The 22,695-nt window shown below is 40.1% G+C and overlaps 1 protein-coding gene across 1 annotated transcript in view; it reads left to right on the top strand.

Moving 5' to 3' along the window:
* The window catches only part of LOC100555351 (acyl-CoA (8-3)-desaturase), a 32,531-nt gene that overhangs the window by 4,891 nt on the left and 4,945 nt on the right, over positions 1–22,695 (top strand). The window contains exons 2-8 of the mRNA XM_062965509.1: positions 15,633–15,743; positions 17,206–17,403; positions 18,185–18,286; positions 19,006–19,134; positions 20,034–20,094; positions 21,569–21,645; positions 22,054–22,206. Of these exons, the coding sequence (XP_062821579.1) occupies positions 15,633–15,743; positions 17,206–17,403; positions 18,185–18,286; positions 19,006–19,134; positions 20,034–20,094; positions 21,569–21,645; positions 22,054–22,206 (831 nt within the window). The remainder of the gene's footprint in view (positions 1–15,632; positions 15,744–17,205; positions 17,404–18,184; positions 18,287–19,005; positions 19,135–20,033; positions 20,095–21,568; positions 21,646–22,053; positions 22,207–22,695) is intronic.

Genomic DNA, 22,695 nt, shown 5'->3' with positions numbered 1-22,695 from the left:
TGTTCCTGCGAGTATCTCTGTGGATCTTATAAAACTATTTCTTGATTTAAGGCGTTGGCTTGCTGGCTGATATCCGGACAGGGGATGGGCCGGAAATGTCAATGCCTTGGCCCTTTCATTGTTGGCTGCTGCTTCCCCGTGGATGTCAGCTGGTGCAATACTGGTTAAACAATATAATATAATTTCTCCAGTGGTGTGGGGCGTAGACATCCTGTGATAATGTGGCATTTCTCATTAAGAGCCACATCCACTGTTTTAATGTGGTGAGATGTGTTCCATGCTGGGCATGCGTATTCAGCGGCAGAGTAGCAAAGCGCACGGGCAGATGTCTTCACTGTGTCTGGTTGTGATCCCCAGGTTGTGCCAGTCAGCTTTTGTTTGATATTATTTCTAGTGCCCACTTTTTATTTGATAGTCAAGCAGTGCTTCTTGTAAGTCTTGTATGTCAGAGCACGGTCCAGGGTAACTCCCAAGTATTTCATTGTGCTGCAATGCTCCAGAGGGATTTCACAGTAAAAAGCTACAAGTAAACCCAGCTCCCTTTAATGAGTCACTTCCTCTCTTTGTATCAATAAGGGTGTAGTGAAGATATATTTCCAAAGCAACATAATGAGTGGCAATGTAATTATTTTGTTGTCAGTGGCAGTTGCTTGCTCCTATGACGGCGATCTGGTCAGCCTCCCCTGGGGTGAGAGTTCAGCACCTCGGATAGCGCACTGAAGAATTAGGCCGCTGCCAATGATGCAAGACACTCCTTCTAGTTCAACTTTCACAATTACTTTTCATGAGTAATTTTAGAGCACAGGCATTTTGGCAGATTCATGCTATGTTCTTATCAGATGTAAAATTCTGCAGCCCTGGAAAACAATGAAAGCAATGCTGTGAGTAAGCAGTAACAAATTGCTTTTTGACCACTTAGACTACTTTTTGGAGGGGTTGGGGAAAATGTTCTTTGGAGGGGAGAATGCAATATTAACAAACTTTACAGATTGAAAGTTATTGTTACTATAGCAGCATAACAATGGATAATGCATAACTTCTTAAAAAAGTAAGAAGTAATTAATTTTTAAAATCTTATTTTTTTATCACAAATGGAGCTACAAGGTCCTGCACTATAAGCATAACCTGAACCATAAAGAACCACTTTGCTTTGTAATGGGAAGACAATAACAACAACAATAATGACACGATATGAGGATTTAAAGATCGAATTGCAGAGACTCTGGCACAAGCCAGTCAAGGTGGTCCCAGTGGTGATCGGCACACTGGATCCAGTGCCTAAAGACCTAGGCCTGCACTTAAACACAATCAGCTCTGACAAAATTACCACCTGCCAGCTGCAGAAGGCCACCTTACTGGGAACTGCACGCATTATTCGCCAATACATCACACAGTCCTAGACACTTGGGAAGTGTCCGGCATGTGATCCAATACAGCAGCCAGCAGAGTATCTGCTGTGGTCTCATCTTGTTGTGTTTCAAATAGTAATAATAATAATAATAATAATAATAATAATAATAATAATAATAATAATAATAATAAGGCAAAACTACCAACAATTTTACTAAAAAAGAGTTGTTGTTTTTTCAAATCCCCCATTTTGCAAATATAGTATACGCTTGTGTGTAAGTTGTCTTCATGAATCAGTTGAGGGCAGAGTTTGAGGCCAAAATTATGGATTTTGTTAAGAGTCATGGATAAGTTGAAGGTAAAACCTACAACCTATCCAGGTGAAAAATAAATAAAATAAATTCTGTTCTCTCCTTTTAAAAATGCACTTAGGAAGAGATGTCGAGAAGATCTGTTTATTGGAGGGGGGCACAATTATTATATGTGTAATTTGCACTGCTGATCTTAAGATGTCTATACAACTACAGATGGGGAAAGGAATTACACATGGGGATAAAGAATGAGAATGTGACCTCAAAAATAAAGCAGAGTTGGAGAGGGAGAGCCAGGAAGGCAACTTACCTCTGTTAGGGACCCAGCACAAAGGCAGTGACAAGAGCCAGAGACAGGAAGCTCCCATTACTTTTTCATGCCCAAACCAAAGAAAGAAAAGCTGTCCTTCTTCACCTTCTTCCCCCTCCCCCAATGTTTTTAATTACCTTTTTTTGTAAATAAAACCACCCAAGAAAACCCCAACAATACTTATAAGTACATAGACATAGGCATACGTAGACAATGATTACTTAACAAACATACATCTCTATCTATACAGGCAGTCCCCAAGTTTATTTATTTATTATTATATTTTTACCCCACCCTCTCTCACCCCGAAGGAGACTCAGGGCAGCTTTCAAAGTGGCAACAATTCAATGCCATACAAACAAACATATAAATACAATAAACATATACCATAAAACCATAAAAGTTTAAATATCATAACATCAATACATTAAATAATAAATTATTAAAACCACACAGATCCAAAGTCATAGTCCAGGAGCCATTCCAAACATGTTACACTTATTTCATATCAACTTCTTGCACTGAATTATTCTCCGAAGGCTTTTAATTTCTTTCTAAAAGTCAGGAGGGAGGGAGCTGATCTGTTTTCACTGGGGAGGGAGTCTCACAGCCGAGGGGCCACCACTGAGAAGGGCCTGTCTCTCATCCACACCAACCACACCTATGAAGGAGGTTGGACCGAGAGCAGGACCTCCCCAAAAGATCTTAATCTCCGAGGTGGTTCATAGAGGGATGAAACAATCAATAAGTTACAAACACCCCACTTAAAATGACTCATAGTTAAGAATGGGGGTGAGTCAACATGAAGTGAGAGAAATCTTCCCCTTGGAAGGGAAATTTACTCCTGGAAGAGTTATCAGGCAAAGGTATCTCCACTGAAGCCTTCTTACCAATCCTTGTTTCTGCAACAATGACTGGAGTTACACTTTAAAAATGTATCTGTTCCGACTTGAATACAAATTCAACTTAAGAACAAACCTACAGAACCTATCTTGTTCATAACTTGGGGACTGCCTGTAACTCTAAAACTACCAACATATACATAAATTAGTTTTAAAAGTGGATTACCAGCTTCCCACACAACTAACCCACACAACTTTGTGAACTCCATTTGGCTTCTATAAATTAATATGGATGTTTGTTCAGATTTTATGTCATTATATAATTTTTGTCTGACTATGATGGTTTAATTTATTGATGTTAGGTTTAATTCATTGATCTTAGCTTTAATTTGATGTTAGGTTTTAATTGCTGTTTTCATATGTGGGGTTTTCCTGGGATTTTATGTCAGTATATACAGTATTTGTTTTATGGAGGCACTGAATGTTTTTTATTGTATGTTGGAATCTTCCCTGAGCCCCCTTGGGGAGATAGGGCAGAATACAAATAAGGTTGTTTAAAAAAATAAATTATTATTATTATTATTATTATTATTATTATTATTTTATTATGACACAGCAAACAAGATAGATATGCTGGATTTCGTATCACAAAATCACAAGTTGAACACTTCCCAAGTGTCTAGGACTGTGTGATGTATTTTCGGATGATGCGTGCAGATCCCAGTAGGGTGGCCTTTTGCAGTTGGCAGATCGTGATTTTGTCAATGTCTATTGTTTCCAAATGCCGGCTGAGATCTTTTGGCACGGCACCCAATGTGCCGATCACCTCCGGGACCACCTGCACTGGTTTCTGCCAGAGTCTTTGAAGTTCAATCTTGAAGTCCTGATAGCCGCTGAGTTTTTCCTGTTGTTTTTTGTCAATGCGGCTGTCACCTGGGATGGCAACATCAATGATCCAAACCATTATTATTATTATTATTATTATTATTATTATTATTATTATTATTATTATTATGTGTTAGTTTGCTATACTTTTTTTTAAAAAAAATCCACTTTATATCCAGCAAATTGTTTAGTTTTGTTTGCTTTAACATTTACTAGTGACTATTCTAAAATTTGATGTCTCCAAACCTATACATAAAGTCTTTCTATGATATATATTGAAACTGATGTCCATTCGATGACTTCAGACTGGTAGTGATTTTAAGTCTCTATAGTGCAAATGCTTACTCAAGTTTCTTGACTGAATAAAGTAGCTGCATATATCTGAAATCGCTTCTACTTCTTTTGTATATAACATTTTTATTGAATATTTCCATATTTTTTCACACAAGAGAGAAAGATGTAACAGTCGGGTAAAAAGGAAAAAGGGAGGGTGGGGTAATGGAGTTATTGTTAGTAGATTAACTCTATAAATATCTAGTACGTTGCAGAGGAAAAGGGAAGGGGTTGAGGGTATGGATTGAAAGACACTGTATACAATTATTGTTGCTACATCTAATTCTTCATCTTTATTACCCTTACACAGATCACTTAAAGTATTTACAATATTACAAATTCCATATATACCCTATAACAAAAAGAGTAATAATATTGTTATCTAATTCTAAAACCTAATACAGTAGTCTCACTTATCCAAGCTTCACTTATCCAAGTTTCTGTATTATCCAAGGCAGTCTGCCTTTTAGTAGACATTGTTTTTGTAGTAAATGTTGTAATGTTTTGGTGCTAAATTTGTAAATACAGTAATTACTACATAAAATTACTGTGCATTGAATTGCTTTTTCTGTCAATTTCTTGTAAAACATGATATTTTGGTGCTTAATTTGTAAAATAATAATGTAATTTTATGTTTAATGGGCTTTTTTCTTAATCCCTCCTTATCCAAGACTTTCGCTTATCCAATGTTCTGCCGGCCCGTTTATCTTGGATAAGTGAGACTCTACTGTAGTCGTATCTTCTTATACTATCTGTATTATTCCATGTTCTTCTTGTCTTCTACGCCAGCTCTTCTTCATTAAAAGTTCATCTTGATTGTTCTCACTTAGATTATTTCGTTTAACTCTTGTAAGTCTTATATCAAATTTTAATTATTGTCTAAATAATCTAAAGGTTTAGTTTAATCTGATAGTTATTAAATTAGTATTGTACATACAGAAATTTACTATGTATCACCATATATCTCCCCCTTCCCACCGCGATCCAAATCTACTTAGGATAGTGGTTCTCAACCTGTGGGTTCCCAGATGTTTTTGGCTTTCAACTCCCAGAAATCCTAACAGCTAGTAAACTGGCTGGGATTTCTGGGAGTCGTAGGCCAAAAATTACTGGGCATCCCAGGTTGAGAACCACTGACTTAGGGGGTACCAACATCTCTATTATCCAAAGATTCTTATGTGAGGGGTTAATAAGCATTACAAAGTATACTACAAAGTGTATCTGTAGGGTAATAATAGTATTTTAGCCAACAAGTCCTGAAACCTCACTCTTCTGTTAGTTTGTCCATTTCAACCATTTTACAGACTCACATGCTCTATCCAAAGTCTTTTAAAATTATAGATTTCCTGGGATCAACTTATACAGGTTACTCTACTGCCATCTAAGAACTGAATCTCTTAATCTCCTCTTGACAGGTGCCACAGCCATATCTCTAAACATTTTTTTTCTTGTAACACATTCAAATTTTGCCCCAAAGGTATGGACTGCCTGTTTCTCCACATCAAATTCCTGCATTCCGATCCCTTCCATGAAATTTCAGATTGGCATCCTTCCCCGACTTTGGGTCACATCAGGAGTGCCTCCCAATGTGACTTGAGACCACCCCTGCAGACCATCCAACCGTTTCGGCTGTACTTTTCTTTGCAGGACTTCTAACTGGGGAACACTCCGCTTTTGTTCCAATCAATTCATTTCTACTTGATTTTGATCTTGTGTGTCATCAGTTCCATCTTCCATTATCTCCACCTCACTTAATTTCTTCTTTGCATCCTGTTGCATTATCTTTGATTAACTTCATGAACTAGATTTACAAGACTGATGTTCATTGATTGAACCTTAGTCGAGATGCCACCTAGTATGTCCAACCTATCATTAGCTCCAACTCATTCAAAGTTTCAAGCTGTAGCCTCACTATTCAATCTTCTCTCTCTCTATTCCTCTCTTGGGCCTTGCAATTAATCATAATAGCAAACAATTGGATTAATTTAAGAACAATGAGGCTGACTCCTTTAGATGTCATCTTTCTGTTGTCTTTCAGATAATTATCTGTTAAAAACAAGGTAATTGTTTGAAGTGGGATGGATTGTATTTTGACGCAATAATCTTTTTATCAAAGTCATGAAATCATGGAATCATAGAGTTGGAAGAGTCCTTGTGAGCCATCCAGTCCAACCCCATTCTGCCAAAAATCAGGGAAATCGCATTCAAAGCATCCCCAACAGATGGCCACCCAGCCTCTGTTTAAAAGCCTCCAAAGAAGGAGCCTCCATTGCACTCTGGGGCAGAGAGTTTCACTGCTGAACAGCTCTCACAGTGAGGAAGTTCTTCCTAATGTTCAGGTGGAATCTCCTTTCCTGTAGTTTGAAGCCATAGTTCTGTGTCCTAGTCTCCAGGGCAGAAGCAAACAAGCTTGCTCCCTCCTCCCTGTGATTTCTCCTCACATATTTATGCATGGCCCTCATCATGTCTCCTCTCAGCCTTCTCTTCTGCAGACTAAATATTCCCAGCTCTTTAAGCCGCTCCTCACAGGGCTTGTTCTCCAGACCCTTGATCATTATAGGACATGTACTCAAGAATCCTTTTAGTCTTTTCTCTTTAGTCAGGCAGTTTACAAGTATTATTGCCTTAGATTTAGGAATTGTTTAACCCTCAAAAGAAGATACTGCACTTTAGATTTCAATTTAAAAGTCTCTTCCCTTCATTCTACTCTTTTCTGACCCGTTGCTAAAGCTTCTGAATGATTTCAGCTACTAATTATTTATGAATTCGCTCTTTCCTTTTTCTATCTGTTTAACATGCTCATTTTGTGGGTAAAATCGTAAAAGTCATTAGGTCATAAAGTCATTCTTTCTTGGTACTTGCCATTAATTATGTAATTCAAAATTAGTTAATTTCTTCTTCTCTCCTTTCTCCTCTTCCTCCTTGGATGTAGATTTCTTGTCTTCTCTGATCTTCAAATAGAACGTTAACTTTGAAGGATGTGAAGGGTGTAAAAAAAACACAAACAAAACAGAATAGAAAGTTGTTGAATCAGTCAGCAATATTGTCTGGAAAAAGCAGCCTCTCTATATCCTTCCTGCGGGAAATTCCGCAGGTCTTCAGTTCCTCCTGTGCAGTTACCATTGATCAAAGAGTTTGTGCATCAACCATGACCATTTATATAGCCTAGGTGACGTTTCTAACCCTTAAAGGGTGCCTAGAAGACACTTTAAATCATTGCTGTATGGAGAAGATAACTCTCTCCGACTAGTCAATAAAATCCACATTGAACTGGATTATATGGTACTGTGGACTCAGATAATCCAGTTCAAATCAGATATTGTGGATTATCTGCCTTGATATTCTGGGTTATATGTGGAAGGGCCCTCAGAATCTCCCAGTCATCCTGGCCCATGTTTCCAGGGGATTTGGAGGAGTTGTCTCAAAAAGTGACTTTTCCATATTCTGCCTGTTTCTTTTTGCCTGAAAAGAAATGTATGTTATCTTCATTCCTGTTTGCTAACAAACAACCATTATATATGGATTTGCTATCCTGAATTAAATTCTGGTTCAATGGACCATCACTTTGGTGACCTGGCATGGAAGGTTAAATTATTTCCTCATCCCTGAATTTTCAAGAACAGAGCTTAGGAGCAGAACCAGTGCTCCTGCCAGTTCATTCCTGCAACAATACAACAAGTTCATCAAATTACCCAATGTAATTTGAGTACAGCATGGTTTCATCAGAGGACAAGTTGTTTCTTATCTCTTGATGAATAAAGAGTTTCATTTCTTTTTGAGGAACCACTTGCTTCAAAGATGTCCCTTTTGACCTCTGCACTGGAAACTTACATTTTGGTTTGGGTTGCTTTCCTTTTTTCCCCCGAGTATGAAAAGTTTTGCAGGAGTGCCCTCATGTGGTAGAGAAGCTTGGCTATTCTGTCTCATTCCTGCTTTTATGTTAATACAGTGGTTCCCAAAGCAGACATTGTGGATTATCTACCTTGATATTCTGAGTTATATCATCCTAGGATCCTTCTACCCCAGTTGAGGGACGAATGGGCACACAGCCCATCACATGATGTCTCTCAGCTTCCAGCAGAGCTCCCACCCCCAACCAGCACAGAAGCATCCTAGGATGCTTCCACATCAACACGGGGAGGCTTCTACCCCAGTTAGGCGATGATGCTTCCTCTGTATGAATGGGGTAGTGTCGCTGCACTAGCACAGAGTGACTCCATTGCCCCACACTCTACTCTTGCTGGCGAAACAAGAAATGGGGGGGAGGCGTGTGATAAAGTCATCAGTCTTCACTTCTGATTAGTCTAAATATTAGGCTTGATCGATCCACGAAAAATTTGATTCTAAACTCGTTTCAAAACTAGAGGGGGGCAGCTTTTCGTTTCTGATGGTATTTCCGAATTTGGCCCCCCAAAAAATTCGAAATTAACGAAAATTCGTTATTTTCTAAATTAATTCGTTAATGGCGGACGCGCATGCGCAATTCCCAAAAACAGCACAGAGGGAGAGGACTTTACAGGACTCTCCCACCCTCATTTTTTGAGTGATCTTCTTCCAACTTGGTACAGTGGTAGAACATATTTAACACTGATAGCTCACCAAAATTTGGAACGTTTCCCTTATCCTCTGATTTTTGGCGAATTTTCATAGCTTTTATAATAAACCATTTTTTAATAATTGCAGAAATCTGTTCCTGGTTTGAAAGTCTTATTTCCTGTTAAATTGGGTTGTCTTTACTGTGAAAGTCAGTGTTCTACTTCAGAAACTTTGTTTTTGTGGCTGAAACTTTGTTAAATTGGTGTGTGTGTGATATATACTGTGTATATAGTCCCTGCATAATGTGTGTGTGTGTGTGTGTGTGTGTGTGTGTGTATATAGGTAAAGGTAAAGGTATCCCTTGACGTTAAGTTCAGTCATGTCTGACTCTGGGGGTTGGTGCTCATCTCCATTTCTAAGCCCAAGAGCCAGTGTTGTCCATAGACACCTCCAAGGTCATGTGGCCGGCATGACTACATGGAGTGCCATTACCTTCCCGCCAGAGCGGTACCTATTGATCTACTCACATTGGCATGTTTTCAAGCTGCTAGGTTGGCAGAAGCTGGAGCTAACAGCAGGCACTCACTCTGCTCCCGGGATTTGAACCTGGGACCTTTCGGTCTGCAAGTTCAGCAGCTCAGTGCTTTAACACACTTCGCCATCGGGGCTCATGTATATATAATATACATACACATACACACAATGTGGAGAATATGTGGAAAGGTAGATAGATAGATAAGTTGGGAGCCACAGCGAAGGCACCTTCCTGGGAGCAAGGTCTAATAATAATAATAATAATAATAATAATAATAATAAAAAATCCCTTACAATATCCAAGATGGGTACCATTATTGGCAGAGAAAGCCAAGCTGTAGGAGTTGAAATCCAATCATTTATCCTCCCTATAGAATCAATTTTATATGCATTTTTAGCTACAGAAAAGCTAAAATCAGGACAGTAAAAGAACAACACCCAGAAAATGGGAATTCCAGACAGGAAACAATCAGGGCCAGCTAATACCTCCCAACAAAGGATTCCCCCAGGTAGGAAGCAGCCAGGCTTTGAAGCTGCAAGGCTATTCAATGCTAATCAAGGTGACCAATTGCAACATTCACACTTGCCTCCCACAGACAAGAGTTCTTTCTCCCACCCTGGACCTTCCACAGATATATAAACCCCACTTGCCTAGCTTCGCACAGACGTCAAAACCTCACCGCCGGGCCCCTCTCTGTCTCTCTCGGTCTCTCCATTCCCGGCTCCATCCGCTGCCTTCCCGCCTCACAGAGAGACACCAGGCCTGAGCTGAGGCGAGGCGGCGGCGGCGGCCATTTCCCCCCTCCGTCTTCCTCCTCCTCCTCGGCCTCCTTCCCCCTCGCCCCCTCCCATTGGCTGAGCCCGTGACGCCCCTTTTGCTGAGGGGCAAAAGGAAAGGGCCTGAATGGTGGGAGTTTGGGTGATTTGCAAAAGCTTTTTTTTCCTAACGAAAAAAACGACGACATAACGAAAAACGGCCTCTCGCGATTCGAAACCGCAATATCCAGACGTGTGGACAACCAATGCTTCAAAATTGCTTCAAAACAAACGAAAATAACGAATTAATAACGGTTAATGGGGAAAACGAATTATTTGAGCAAGCCTACTAAATATTGTTGGTACTTCCTCCGCTTCTCCATGAAACCAGTGGATCAGGTACAAGCTTCTTGTAGATCTACGACACTTCCTGTTCATAATGCCAACCTGTTACAGATAAGAGAAGAACGACAGGCAACACCAAACATGAAAGTTACTCATTCTAGCTATGTTAACCTCTTCTCCTTTAACAGCGGGTAACACTGAAGACTGAATATAGCAAAAAGCTTGGAAAAGTTACTTTGGCCTACACCTCCCAGAATGCCTCAACCAACATGACCATGCAGAATGCATAATTCTGAGTTTTGTAGTTTAAAAAGTAATTTCTGAGCTCTTCTAAGTGGTGCAAAAACAAATCTCCTCACTCTTCCTTTACAGAGTAGGAAGGGGGGGGGGTGTTGTTTTCTTTTCTAATGCCTACCCAGGTGGCTTTTATCAAACTCACTCTGTGGCTTTATAGTGTCTAACCTGAATGTCTTATAATGTAAATGGGTGGGTCCAAATGAGATTTATACAAATATGCTGATGCTGTTTACCTATATTATTTTCCAACACATCTAAATTATTTTCTGACATAACCTTTTAACTTATCTTGACCTTCTTTTCATTACTGTTACATTTTCACTTTACTTTAGATATTTAATGACAATTTAGCAGGCTGTTAAAAGATCTGGGCCATTCCACACAACCATATAATCCAGAATATCTAGGCAGATAATCCACAATATCTGCTTTCATCTGAGTTATCTGAGTCCACACTGCCATATAACCCTTTTCAAAGCAGATAATGTGGGATTTTATACAGCGGTGTGGAAGGGGCCTATGATCCCAGGTTTTTTAAAATTGGCATAGCAGAAAGAGGAATAACATAGCAATCAAATCTTTCCCAAGTCAACTGATGCGGTAATGACGATGCATACATGAGTCTAATCCCATACCTTTGACTATGTTGCCAAACTTTGTTGGCTAGTTCCCAAATGTAAATCAGATATTTTCCCCCTGCAACATGTACATGGATTACCCTTTGTCTATCCCTCATCAACAGATGCAGTGTCAAATTTACTTTGTAGAATAACCTGTATTTGGTGCCATATGTGGGTTTAGTAATGCACTGTGGAACTTGTGAAATATGACAGGTTGCATGATCCTATTATTAGGAGTGTTTGCAAGTGTGAGAGGAGGTTAGACTAGTGGGATGGAACAAAGTAATCTAGAAATACAGCAGAGATACATTTTGAGTACAAACCTGTTTTTCAGAAGATGTGAGTCAGTGCAGGAAACAGGATGGAAACTCGATTCAGGTAGATCAGTGGTTCCCAGCCTTTTTTGACCATGACCCACCTAAAAAGGTAAAGGTTTTCCCCTGAAATTAAGTCTAGTTGTGTCTGACTCTGGGGGTTGGTGCTCATCTCCATTTCTAAGCCAAAGAGCCGGCGTTGTCTATAGACACCTCCAAGGTCATGTGACCAGCATGACTGCATGGAGCGCTGTTACCTTCCCGCTGGAGCGGTACCTATTGATCATGTTTTCGAACCACTAGGTTGGCAGAAGCTGGGGCTAATAGTGGGAGCTCACCCCGCTCCCCAGATTCAGTCAGCAAGTTCATCAGCTCAGTGGTATAACCTGCTGCGGCACTGGGGGCTCCGTGCCCCACCTAAGCATCCCTAAAATCCTAATGACTCCCCCCCCCCCTGCAATGACATATAATTCTTATTGTTCAAAATGTGAACTCTTATTCATGTGAAGGAAGCCTTTTTGTTAGCAATTTGGTGGGATGTTTTGTATTATTTTGTCGTAAAGAGACACAGGAAGTAAAGCTATTTGTTGATGGTTAATGATGTGTCAATGCATGTTCTTTCTGTGCTCATTATCTATTCAAAGGTTCTTTCCCCTAAAAAATAACAAAAGTGTTTTAAATGGCCAACAGGATATCAGGAAATTTGTGGGAATGGAACATGCAAGATTTCTATGCTCAAACCTGACAAATGCCAGTTTTTGCTAATCAAAACACTTCATGCTTGATAAAGTTAAGTACTGAAATGAAACAACTATCATGTAGGCAGTAATAATATTTGAGGCACAATTTGTTTGAAAAATCTGCATCGAATGCATGCTAACTTAAATATTTAACTTCAGTATGTGTATTTGGTGAGAATATGTGGGAATATCCTGTCACATGACCTTAATTTTCTTGCAACTAACCTTTCTGTGCTCATGCGCTCTCTAGTTCACTCAATGCTCTCACCACTCCTTTCTATTAATTTTTTTAATGTGTATGACACAATATATCTATATACTGCATATGGGACCCCTAGAAACATAAGAAATACGAAAAATTCACTGTTAATAACTCATTTTCAAATTGTCCCTCTTAGAAATCAACTTGTGTCCCCCATGGGGCATGTTCTCCATGTTGGGACCCAGGCTAGAAGATTGAGAAATATATTCTTGAGTTTGCACAATGGAAATGTTAATAAGTTGCTTTATCTCCGTGGCAAGTGATTAGTCACATGAGTTAAGATCTCAGCACTGAGGACAGAGAACGGGTTTGAGAGACACCGTGGACCCAAAAGTCCTGTTGTGCAACAGCCATCAGTAATTAAACTTCAGGTCTAGACAAGTAGTTCCCCTGGCTTTTTAAAATGAATGAGGCCACTATCAAGATGGGCACATTACATATCTTTTCAAGCTTTTCTGTTTCCATTCCATTCTAAAGCATTACATTGAATTGCCATCATATAACAATAGTGAATGGTGGTTCAATATACTGTACTGGTTTAGAGTATGTAGAAAAACTGAAAGGGCCAAAAAATCCTAAAGCACCAGATCCCACCAAACATTGGAAACTAAGTGAGGGCCAACCCTGGATAGTACTTGGATGAGAGACCACCATGGCTCTCTCTCTCTCTCTTTTTTTTTTTTGGTTTACTGATTTTTGTTTATTTGTATGACTGAAACTGTGGCACAGTAATTTGCTCAAGACATAGATCGGTCAGCTCAGGGTTCTTACAGACAGAGCCCAAACTGTGGACCCTGTTGGACTTTTACCTGAGGCATCCAAATGATGCCTCAGGTAAAAGAGGATTAATTCAGGACAAAGAAGGAAAACCCTGCTTTGTACTGAATCAATTTGATACCCCATTAGACCCGGAACTACCGAGGGGCCGGTCCCCACACCCATCTTGCTTCTTTGGGCTTTCAATAGCCCAGAGAAGTGAGGGGGGCATCCACCCTTTCCCAACCCTCCCCCCAAAGCCCTTAAAATAAAGAAAAACTTACTGGGTTGCCATTACTCCTGCTCACCCCGCCTCCTGGCACATCATTTCTATGAAAGTTTTTGGGATGGCATAGGGACACCCACCCAGGAAAGTCCGATTCTTTTAGGTGCCTGCAATGCGGGCGAAAATGGGTTACTTTAACCCGTTTTCACCTGCAATAAATTGCTGTCTGGAAGCGCCCTCAGTATTTCAGCATCATGATCAAGTCCTATTGAAGCAAATGTGTTAGAAATGGAGTTTGAAGCCTGGTCTCTTATATTTAGTACTTGAATAGTAGGCCACCAAGAAATGCCATGTGCTGTATGCTCTATTTCAGAGGGAGGAACTTGCAAAACCACATCCAAGGATTCCTTGCCTAAGAAAACCCTATTAAATTCATGGGGGTGCCATAAATCAACAGGTGACTGGATGGCACATATATTCACATCAATACATCATTATCTTGTTTACAAACTGTGCTGCATTTTAATATCCCCCCCCCCCACTTTATAGGTTTTAGTGTTTTAACATGATTGGTTCCTTACCATCTCTATTTTACTCATGGACTCACCCTCTGTACATAGCAACTGATGTTTTGGTTTTAATAATTGTCATGTTATGTTGTTTTATAACCATGTTATTATATTTATGTATTGTTTTTCTTATGTAAGCCGCCCTGAGTCCCTTCGGGGAGATGGAGGCGGGGTACAAGAATAAAGTTATCATCATCATCATCATCATCATCATCATCATCCTGAATATGTGACTGAAGGTTTCTTTTATATCATGAAAGTTGGCTCAATATGTTATGACCATCACATACTGTGCATAAATGCAGAAAATTCTGATACCATAAGAGAGTGGAAAATAGAGCCTTCCTAGTATCTTTCAACATTTTTCTGTTATTCTAATTTGGAGACTTTATAAATACTGAAATACACAGAAAGGTTAGGCAAGCTAGTTACTCAATTGCCACTAACTACTGAATGAATAAGTGACAACACTGGATAGTTATTCATTGGAGTGAGTTGTAAGAAATCACTGTACCGAGGGACCTCTGTAATGAATGTTACCTGTCTGTCTGCTAGCCCAATTGGTGTGCATTTTAGCTGTTTTTATTTATTCCCTTTCTGTGTTAAACCTACCTTCTTGTTACAATACTGCTGAGGAGCCACATTGTTCTGAGTTCACTTCTTATTGCTAATGTTGAAACCATGTTGGCAGCAAGAGTGTTTGCTGTGTGTAATGACTTCACATTGATAAGCCACTTGGGTGACTGTGTTGAATGGGCATAACTCTTTAGCAACAGCCATGAAGTTCAAAACACCTACTGTGGTTCTGCAATACTTTGAGGGTGTCTGATTCATTATGTCATTTGCATAATAACTCCAGAAATGAGCTGGAGTTCAGGCTTTATTTTGTAAAAATATCAACAGCAGTGGTGGCCCCTCCCAGAGCCTGACAATATTGGGAGGTGGTGTGAGGTATTGCACTAGAGGCCAAAGACATTGCACTCTATCCAATAAGAGATATTGTGTGTATGTGCCTTCAACCCGTCTGTCAACTTATGGCAACCCCATGAATTTCATATTTTTTAAAGCAAGGAATACCCAGAGGTGTTTTTGCCAGTTCCATCCCCTGAAATATACACATGCATAAACCATATTTCATGCCCTGTGTATGTCACTAACAGGATTGTGACCATGTAAAACTTTCCCAGTGTGTAAACACGAGCAGTCTTGAAATAGTTTCTTATATCCACTCTTGTCAATGACCGGAGATCAGAGCAGGGATTGCTCTTCACAAGTATTGATTCACAGCTGTGAATTAAAAAAAGCTGTGAATCAAAAGAAAAATACTAGCTATAATGGTAGAAGATAATGATAGTACAAACTGTATGCCTATGGGCTTGGTTTCCAGCTGAAGATTGGTCACGTGAACAAGATTGGATGGAAACTAGTGGACGCCATCTCATATTCCCATCAAAAGTATTAGGATCTCTGGCTATATCATGTAAGCAGGACACTTGTATCACTACAATTGAATTATCAGTAATAAATACTGCAGTTATTCCAGTGAAGGAGGTGATAGTGGAATCAGTTTTCACTCAATATTCTCTAGCATGTGACTTTCTCTCTCCCCCCCCCCCCCCCCCCCCCCCCCACTTTGTGATCTGCAGGATGCCTTTGCAGCATTTCATGGCAACAAAACATTGGTGAACATGTTTTTGAACCCACTGTTGGTTGGGGAGTTGGCACCAGATCAACCTACTTTTGAACCCAGCAAAAACGTAAGTTCATCCCGACAAATGGATGTGAAATAGGAACAGAGAGGAAGCCAAAATTTGTCTCCTGAACTTTGTCATTATTGGAGAGAAGGGCTTGATTACCTTTTTGCTTCTATATAATAATTATATCACTGTTAGCTATATTAGCTGGGGGGAAATCCACCTGCTATAGTCCATTTTCCCCCACGGTCTGCATTTCAGCCTCAGCGCGGTAACTGTAGACTTAGGGCGCTTCCAGACAGCTTGCAAAATGTGTGAGCTCACCTGTTTTTACCTGAGTGTCCAAACAACACCCCAGGCAAAAGTGAGTTAATTCGGCACAAAGCAGGAAAACCCTCCTTTGCACCAAATTAATTTGACACCTGGAAAGACCCAGGCCTTTCAGAAGATCCGGGTCTTTCCATCTGTGGGCCTTATGTAGATTGGGCCTGGAGGTCGCATCATACGACTTCCAGGCCCAACCCACACAGCTGACTCTGGATTTCTGGGCTCCTGGAGCCCAGAAACTCCAAGACAGCCCCCTCCCTTCCCCCAAACCCCTTAAAAAGTAAAACATTACTTACCCAGCTGCCATTACCCTGCTGCTGGCCCTCTCCTGGCATGTAGAAATGACTCGACAGGAAAAGTGTGTGTGTGTGTGGGGGGGGGGGGGATTGCTCCTCACCTCCTTCTCCTGGCACATCATTTCTCTCAAAATGGAAGTATGACGTGACATTACATCACCTCCCTTTGTCTTTTTGGTGAGGACTGCAGAGCTCATGTATTCTAAAAATAGTACAGTTCTTGGGTGTTGTAAGGCTGAGATGGGATATTTGGTGTGTTTTCACACATTTGTGATTTTCTATGTGGTTTTGGGACAAACATTGCTACAAATGTTTTTATTGGGTGGGGGGTAGCTGGTGATGGGATTCAAGGGCCACACAAGCCAGGTCCAAGATCTCACTTCCTCCCGCCTCCCATCTGATACATTGCCTTCATCTTTTGGCCACTCCGCTCTCTGCACAGGAGCTTATCCCATTCAGGTAAGGCCAGCTCCTCCAGCCTTAATGTAGTGAAGAAGTTGGGGATGCTGCTATGAGGAGGAGGGTGAAAGGAAGGCCTCTTTGCTCAGCCTAGTTGCACACAGCTAGATCTAACTCCTAGTCTGGTTTTGTATATGTCAGCTTTTCACACACACAGATTTTGTGTTGGGCAGAGGAGGAAGACTTACCATTAAATTGTCCCAAAGCTGTAGATGTGTCAGCAGTGATTAAGAGGTAAAATCTACTTGATGATTGTTTACTGAGACTTCTGGATAACTCTGTACTTCTGGGTGTGTTGCTTGGTTTGTCACTTGCACTCAGCTGACCATGGAGTCCCTTTGCTCTAGGGCCCGGTGAAAGCCTTTTAGAGTGAAGGCAGACTTACCAAGTAGCATCATCACCTCCTACAGTAGAGGCAGCTGTAATATTTGCTTTCTCCACAGGAATCACTTATCATGGACTTTCGTGAGCTATGCACAACTGTAGAGAAGATGGGACTCATGAAGCCCAACAGTTTCTACTTCTTGGCCCTTCTCTTTCATATCCTGCTACTGGATGTTGCATCTTGGCTCATCCTCATATATTTCGGGACATCTTTACTGCCCTTTGTGGCTTCATTAGGGCTGCTTACTATAGCACAGGTATGTTGCTATGTCCACAGAATAAAGCTGAGAACATCTGAGGCCCCTTCTACACTGCCATATAATCCATTTCAAAGCAGATAACCTGGATTTTATACAGCTGTGTATAAGCTGTCTGGCTAGTTAGTCTTCCTTCTCCCTCCTAAATTCAACTTTCATTTGGGAGTCCACTGGTATCTTGAAGACATGCATTTAATCCCACTTCTAATAAACTTTATCCCTCTGAATTTTCTGTTTCGCCATGAAAAGTTATGAATAAATCTGTAAATACTAAATATGGGAATAAATGGGAATATTTATCAGAAGTGCACAGGGTAATATTAGCTGCTAGACAGAGCTATAGGAATGAAGTGTGAAGATACACTGTAGTTTTTTTTTAGTTCAGGAATGCAGGAAGGATTGTAAACGACGCTCAAAAGATGCTTATATAGTAAGCAATTTGAGCTAGCCTGTTTAAAAAGTTTTGTATAATAAGTACTGTATAATTACAAAAGGAGGGGAGGGATCTACTGTCTAACATTATTTCCAAAATCAAATTTTCTTGAAGTTGGTATCGATGAAATATATGTCCTTAAATATCTAAAATTGTAAGATCTTCTGACTATTGAATGCTAGATGGTGAATGGTTTTATCTCCAGTCCGGTAAATCTTTCAGCAAAAATCAGAACCAGGGGGGATCCAATTATGGTGATTGCCAGTTATGCATTTCATTGCAGTTAATTTTTAAATTCTTTCTAAGCAAACTGAGCAGATTTTCTACGCGCTTTCCTTTGCCTTCCAGGTCCAGGCTGCATGGCTCCAGCATGATTTGGGGCATCTTTCTGTCTTTGAAAAGACAAAATGGAACCACCTGCTTCACCAATTTGTCATGTGCCATCTTATTGTGAGTGGTTGTTTCTGGACCTGTTACTATCTCAATAACAAGTCCAGGGTGCTGAGCAAACATATATTTACCATGTTAATAATTGACACAGAAGATTAAAACTTTTGGCTCAGTTTTGTTGACCTCCGAGGCAGCAGCACTGTTTGGCAGAGGTCTCTTGACAACATCCTGAACTCCCAACATCCAATTCTCTCACTCCAGAAGCAACTCCGGTTGCTCCTGACCAAAAAAAAAAAAAAAAAAAAATCATGCAAAACCCAACTGCTTCCTGTAAAACTACAGCTCCTATGATTCCAAAGCATTGTGCAATGACAGTTAAAGTGGTGTCAAATTTCATTAATTCAACAGTATAGATGCAACCTAGGAGTAGTCACCACAAAAACTTGCTCCTAGATACACCGTACTTATATGAGATATAGAAATATCTGTTAGGCCTACCTATCCTGCTTTCTCCTGGCCAGGCTGCCCCCCTGCCCTCTTTTGACAGAGAAAAAACAAAAGTAGAGAACATCCCTTCCATTGTGGGCCCAGAAAACCCTGGGCCAAGTAGAATTAGACTGTGGGTTTCATGTGTCTCATTCCGGCCTATGAACTGAAGCAAAGGTGCACCTTTAGAGCTCTCCTGAACTAACGATCCAATGCAGGGAGGAATGCTTTTAAATCTGCACCATGAAAAAAAACAACACTGTTTTGGAACATCTCTTGTGTTTCTTCAACAGGGGGCATCAGCCAAATGGTGGACTCTCCTGCACTCCCAACATCATGCAAAACCCAACTGCTTCACCAAGGATCCAGATACTGATATCCACCCTTTTTTGTTTACTTTGGGGAAATCCCTTTCTGTGGAAGTGAGTACCACATGCTCATTATATCAACCCTAGCTTTATATTTGTTTCCCTTTTTCAGATGACCTTTCTCAAGTATCTTCTTTGGACGAGAGCACAATGCTGTGGGTCATTATAGTGTTAGGTGCACCATAATAGTGTGTAAGCATTAGACTCAGTCGAGTTTGTGGCATACTCTGGCAGAAGGCCAGGTTTCTGAGAAGGGCATCGCAGCAGTAAGGGGACAGCACCAAAAGGTAGATGGGCCAATAGTTCTGGTAAACATTGGAGAATTCTGTTCCAGAATGTCATGCCTTATAACACTAATTCCCACATCAAGTCATGCCCTAAATATACCAAAGTGTAAGAGAGCATACTATTCTATATGCACTTTTCCTATGCCACAAATACAAGGCTTTTGAGAGAACATGCAGCTTTATCTCCAGCCCCTTACTCAGCAACATTTGTTTGTTGTGGTACTCTTTATCATCAGTCAATATGGCCTTTGACTGCCATCTTAGATTTCTTTTCAGGCATGGGTGCAGACAAATGAGTAATGTCTTTAAGTGCCTGTCACAAAGGAGTTGGCTCACAGATCTTCTGAGACGCAGGGTGTGTTGTGTGAGAGAAACTGAGTCAGTTGTACGCTTGTACTGGAAGATAATTTCTCTTCCATCTTGTGGAAGGCTCCAAGAAGAGCTTGGTGATGCAAGATGAAACAGGTGCTATCAGTGCTTAATCTTTTAAAATAATAGGATGAAAGTATTTATTAGAAAGGCACTCAATTATGGCCTAGGAAAGCCTGTGCAAAATCACCAGATCTTTGCTGTGTTGCAAAAGCTTTCCCTGTTATGGTTTCATTTTAGGATAAGATAAATTACCTTTAAATTCTTATGAGAAAATGACTTAATTTCCTTTCACAGCTTGGGACGAAGAAGATAAAGTACATGCCTTACAACTATCAACATAGATACTTCTTTGTCAGTGAGTATCTCCAGCTTCCTGAAAAACATTGAAAGTCAGTGGATATTTTTTGGTGAATTCCTAAGAAGCCATTTCAACTGGCTGCAGCATAATCAGAAACAAGTGAGAGAATAACATCTAAGGAAGTAGCAGACTAAGGCTGGTGGGCAGAGCTGTCCGTCACTGCTTCAGTTATATAAAAGGGTTTCATTCCTATCTTTATATATTTTAAATTTGGCATATTTATGAAAGTTTAAAATATCAAAATTATTATGAAAGCTTTAAAAAGGGCTGGGCTGTTGCATAGCTGGTTAATCGGCAGCAGCAATAGATCACTGCCGATTGGAAGGTTGGCAAGTTCGAAGCCTGAGTCGGAGTGAGCACCCAACTGTTAGCCTAGCTTACTGCCCATCTAAGCAGTTTGAAAACAGCTGAGCTGTGAGTAGAGAAATTAAGGCACCACTTAAAAACAGGGAGCTATTTTAAGACACTATACAAATGCCTGCGATCAAAGAACAAGGAGGGAAAATTCTACAATCAAAAGAGCTTGTTGTCATAGTGAATGGAGCAATAGCACCCCCCTGTGGCCAGAATCGAGCATAACCTCCAGGTGCCGATGTTGGAAAATACCAAATACCTCTACCTGTCTGTCTGTCTTGTAGTCTGAAATGGCAATGAATATTTGCCATGTATTTGTGCATTGTGATCCGCCCTGAGTCCCCTTCAGGGTGAGAAGGGCAGACAATAAATACTGTAAATAAATAAATAAATATGATACAAGCAAAAATAGCCTATGCTAGGCTGGATGGCCATCTGTAAAGGATGCTTTCATTGTGTGTTCCTGCATGGCAGGAGGTTGGACTGGATGGCCCTTGGAGTCTCTTCCAACTCTGTGATTCAACAAGCAAGCCACAAACTGCTACATTCAAGGCTTTTGCCATTGGAGAAGTAAGAAAAATAAAAACAGAGACCACAAATGTAGTAATAAAATTATTTGGACAGAAAAAAACTCATAATGCATTCACAAATGTTGATAATACACTACTCAGCAGTGTATTATCAGTGATAATTGGCTTTTCCAATGGACAAAATTGAAATGTGTTCTTTGCTAAAATTGATTAATTTGAGGTTTCCTCTTTCTCATGATTCTTCCTATTTCTTCACTTGTCTATCCTTCCACCAAACAGAAAGAGCACAGTAATACCCAAAGCAACAAGAGCCTCTGATTGTGCTTTGGGCTTGAGAGAGCAAGTGGAAAGGGCTAGGCAGGCAGTGTGAACTCCTTGGCAATGCTGCAAAATTCATCAATATCAATTATAGTCCTCTTCCATAGCCTTTACTCAAAAATACAATTACAATGAATTATACTTTGTACTATCTAACTTCTGTCACTGATCTCTCTATGTATTGCTTTATTTTGATTTATACCTGTTATAGTTTGAGGCTTAGGGTTAAAACATCTCTCCTTCTGTTGTTTTCTTGTTGTTTCTATCAGCTATGCCACCACTGTTGTTTCCGGCCTTTTTCCATTTTCACACCTTCTACATAGTCTTCAAGAAGAAATTGTGGGTGGTAAGTTTTGCGCTGTTAGGCTTGCTGACAAAGCAGAAGGATCCTCATTCCTACTCTAGCGTGGAAATGTTTGGGGTGTTGTGCCACAGTTACAATAGATGGGTTGTTTTTTTTGGGGGGGGGGAGGCAAAGAGCCCAGTTCCACAGGTCACATAAGAAATAGCAGATGTAGAAATAACCTCATATTCTTGGAGCAAATTTAATTTTTTGTTGTTTGTTTGTTTTTTGGTGGGTCAAGTAGAGTTAATAAGATGGAAAAAAAATTCTGTGAATATCCGATAGGATCTAACTGGAAGTCATGATGACATTTCTACTGCACCTCTATGGTAAAAGTTGAGAGATTCACAAGGTAATGCAATGTGTTCCTCCCAGAAGCTTCTGACAGTGTCTTCATTTCCCTTTTCCTAGGATCTGGCTTGGCAACTCTCCTGCTTTATCCGGTTGTTCCTTGTCCAAGGGTATCTACTAGGACCAAAGAATTTTCTACTATACTACTTCTTGTTCAGGTATTATGCAACACACTGTTCAACTAACACTAGTCGTGACTGTCTGGGCAGGACAGTCTAAGTAGTAACTTAATCGAGTGGTTTTAGTAGGAAATTGACATAATCAGGCTGAACTACCTGGAGCTATACAGTTTCACCTCAGTCTTCAGATCCCGTACTCTTCACTCTCATTCTTTCTCATTATAGTTCCTCAGTTTTTTATATAAATAACACCTGTTAGAAGGTTACTCCTCGCAGCTTTTAAAACTGTACACACAATGAGTTCCATCAATCATATCAAATGTTATTTCCACATCCAAATTCTTATTTTGGTTTTTTATTCCACCAATCAAGTTTGGTCATGATTCCTTTTCTATGGTGAAAACATTATACCAAAATAGGTGCAAATCTTTATAATGTTAAATCCGCTTTTTAAAATAATAATAATAATAATAGTAGTAGTAGTAATAATAATAGAACTCTGCTACATATAAATTAAATGTCTTACAGAAGGGGTGAGCAAAGTGTGGCCTGAAGCTTTCACGCATTTCCCATTTTTGTGGCC

This window comes from Anolis carolinensis, chromosome 1, assembly GCF_035594765.1.
Source record: "Anolis carolinensis isolate JA03-04 chromosome 1, rAnoCar3.1.pri, whole genome shotgun sequence".
Classification (NCBI taxonomy): Eukaryota; Metazoa; Chordata; class Lepidosauria; order Squamata; family Dactyloidae; genus Anolis; species Anolis carolinensis.
Note: the sequence above shows the minus strand (reverse complement) of the source record. Positions and strands in the feature narration are given on the sequence as shown.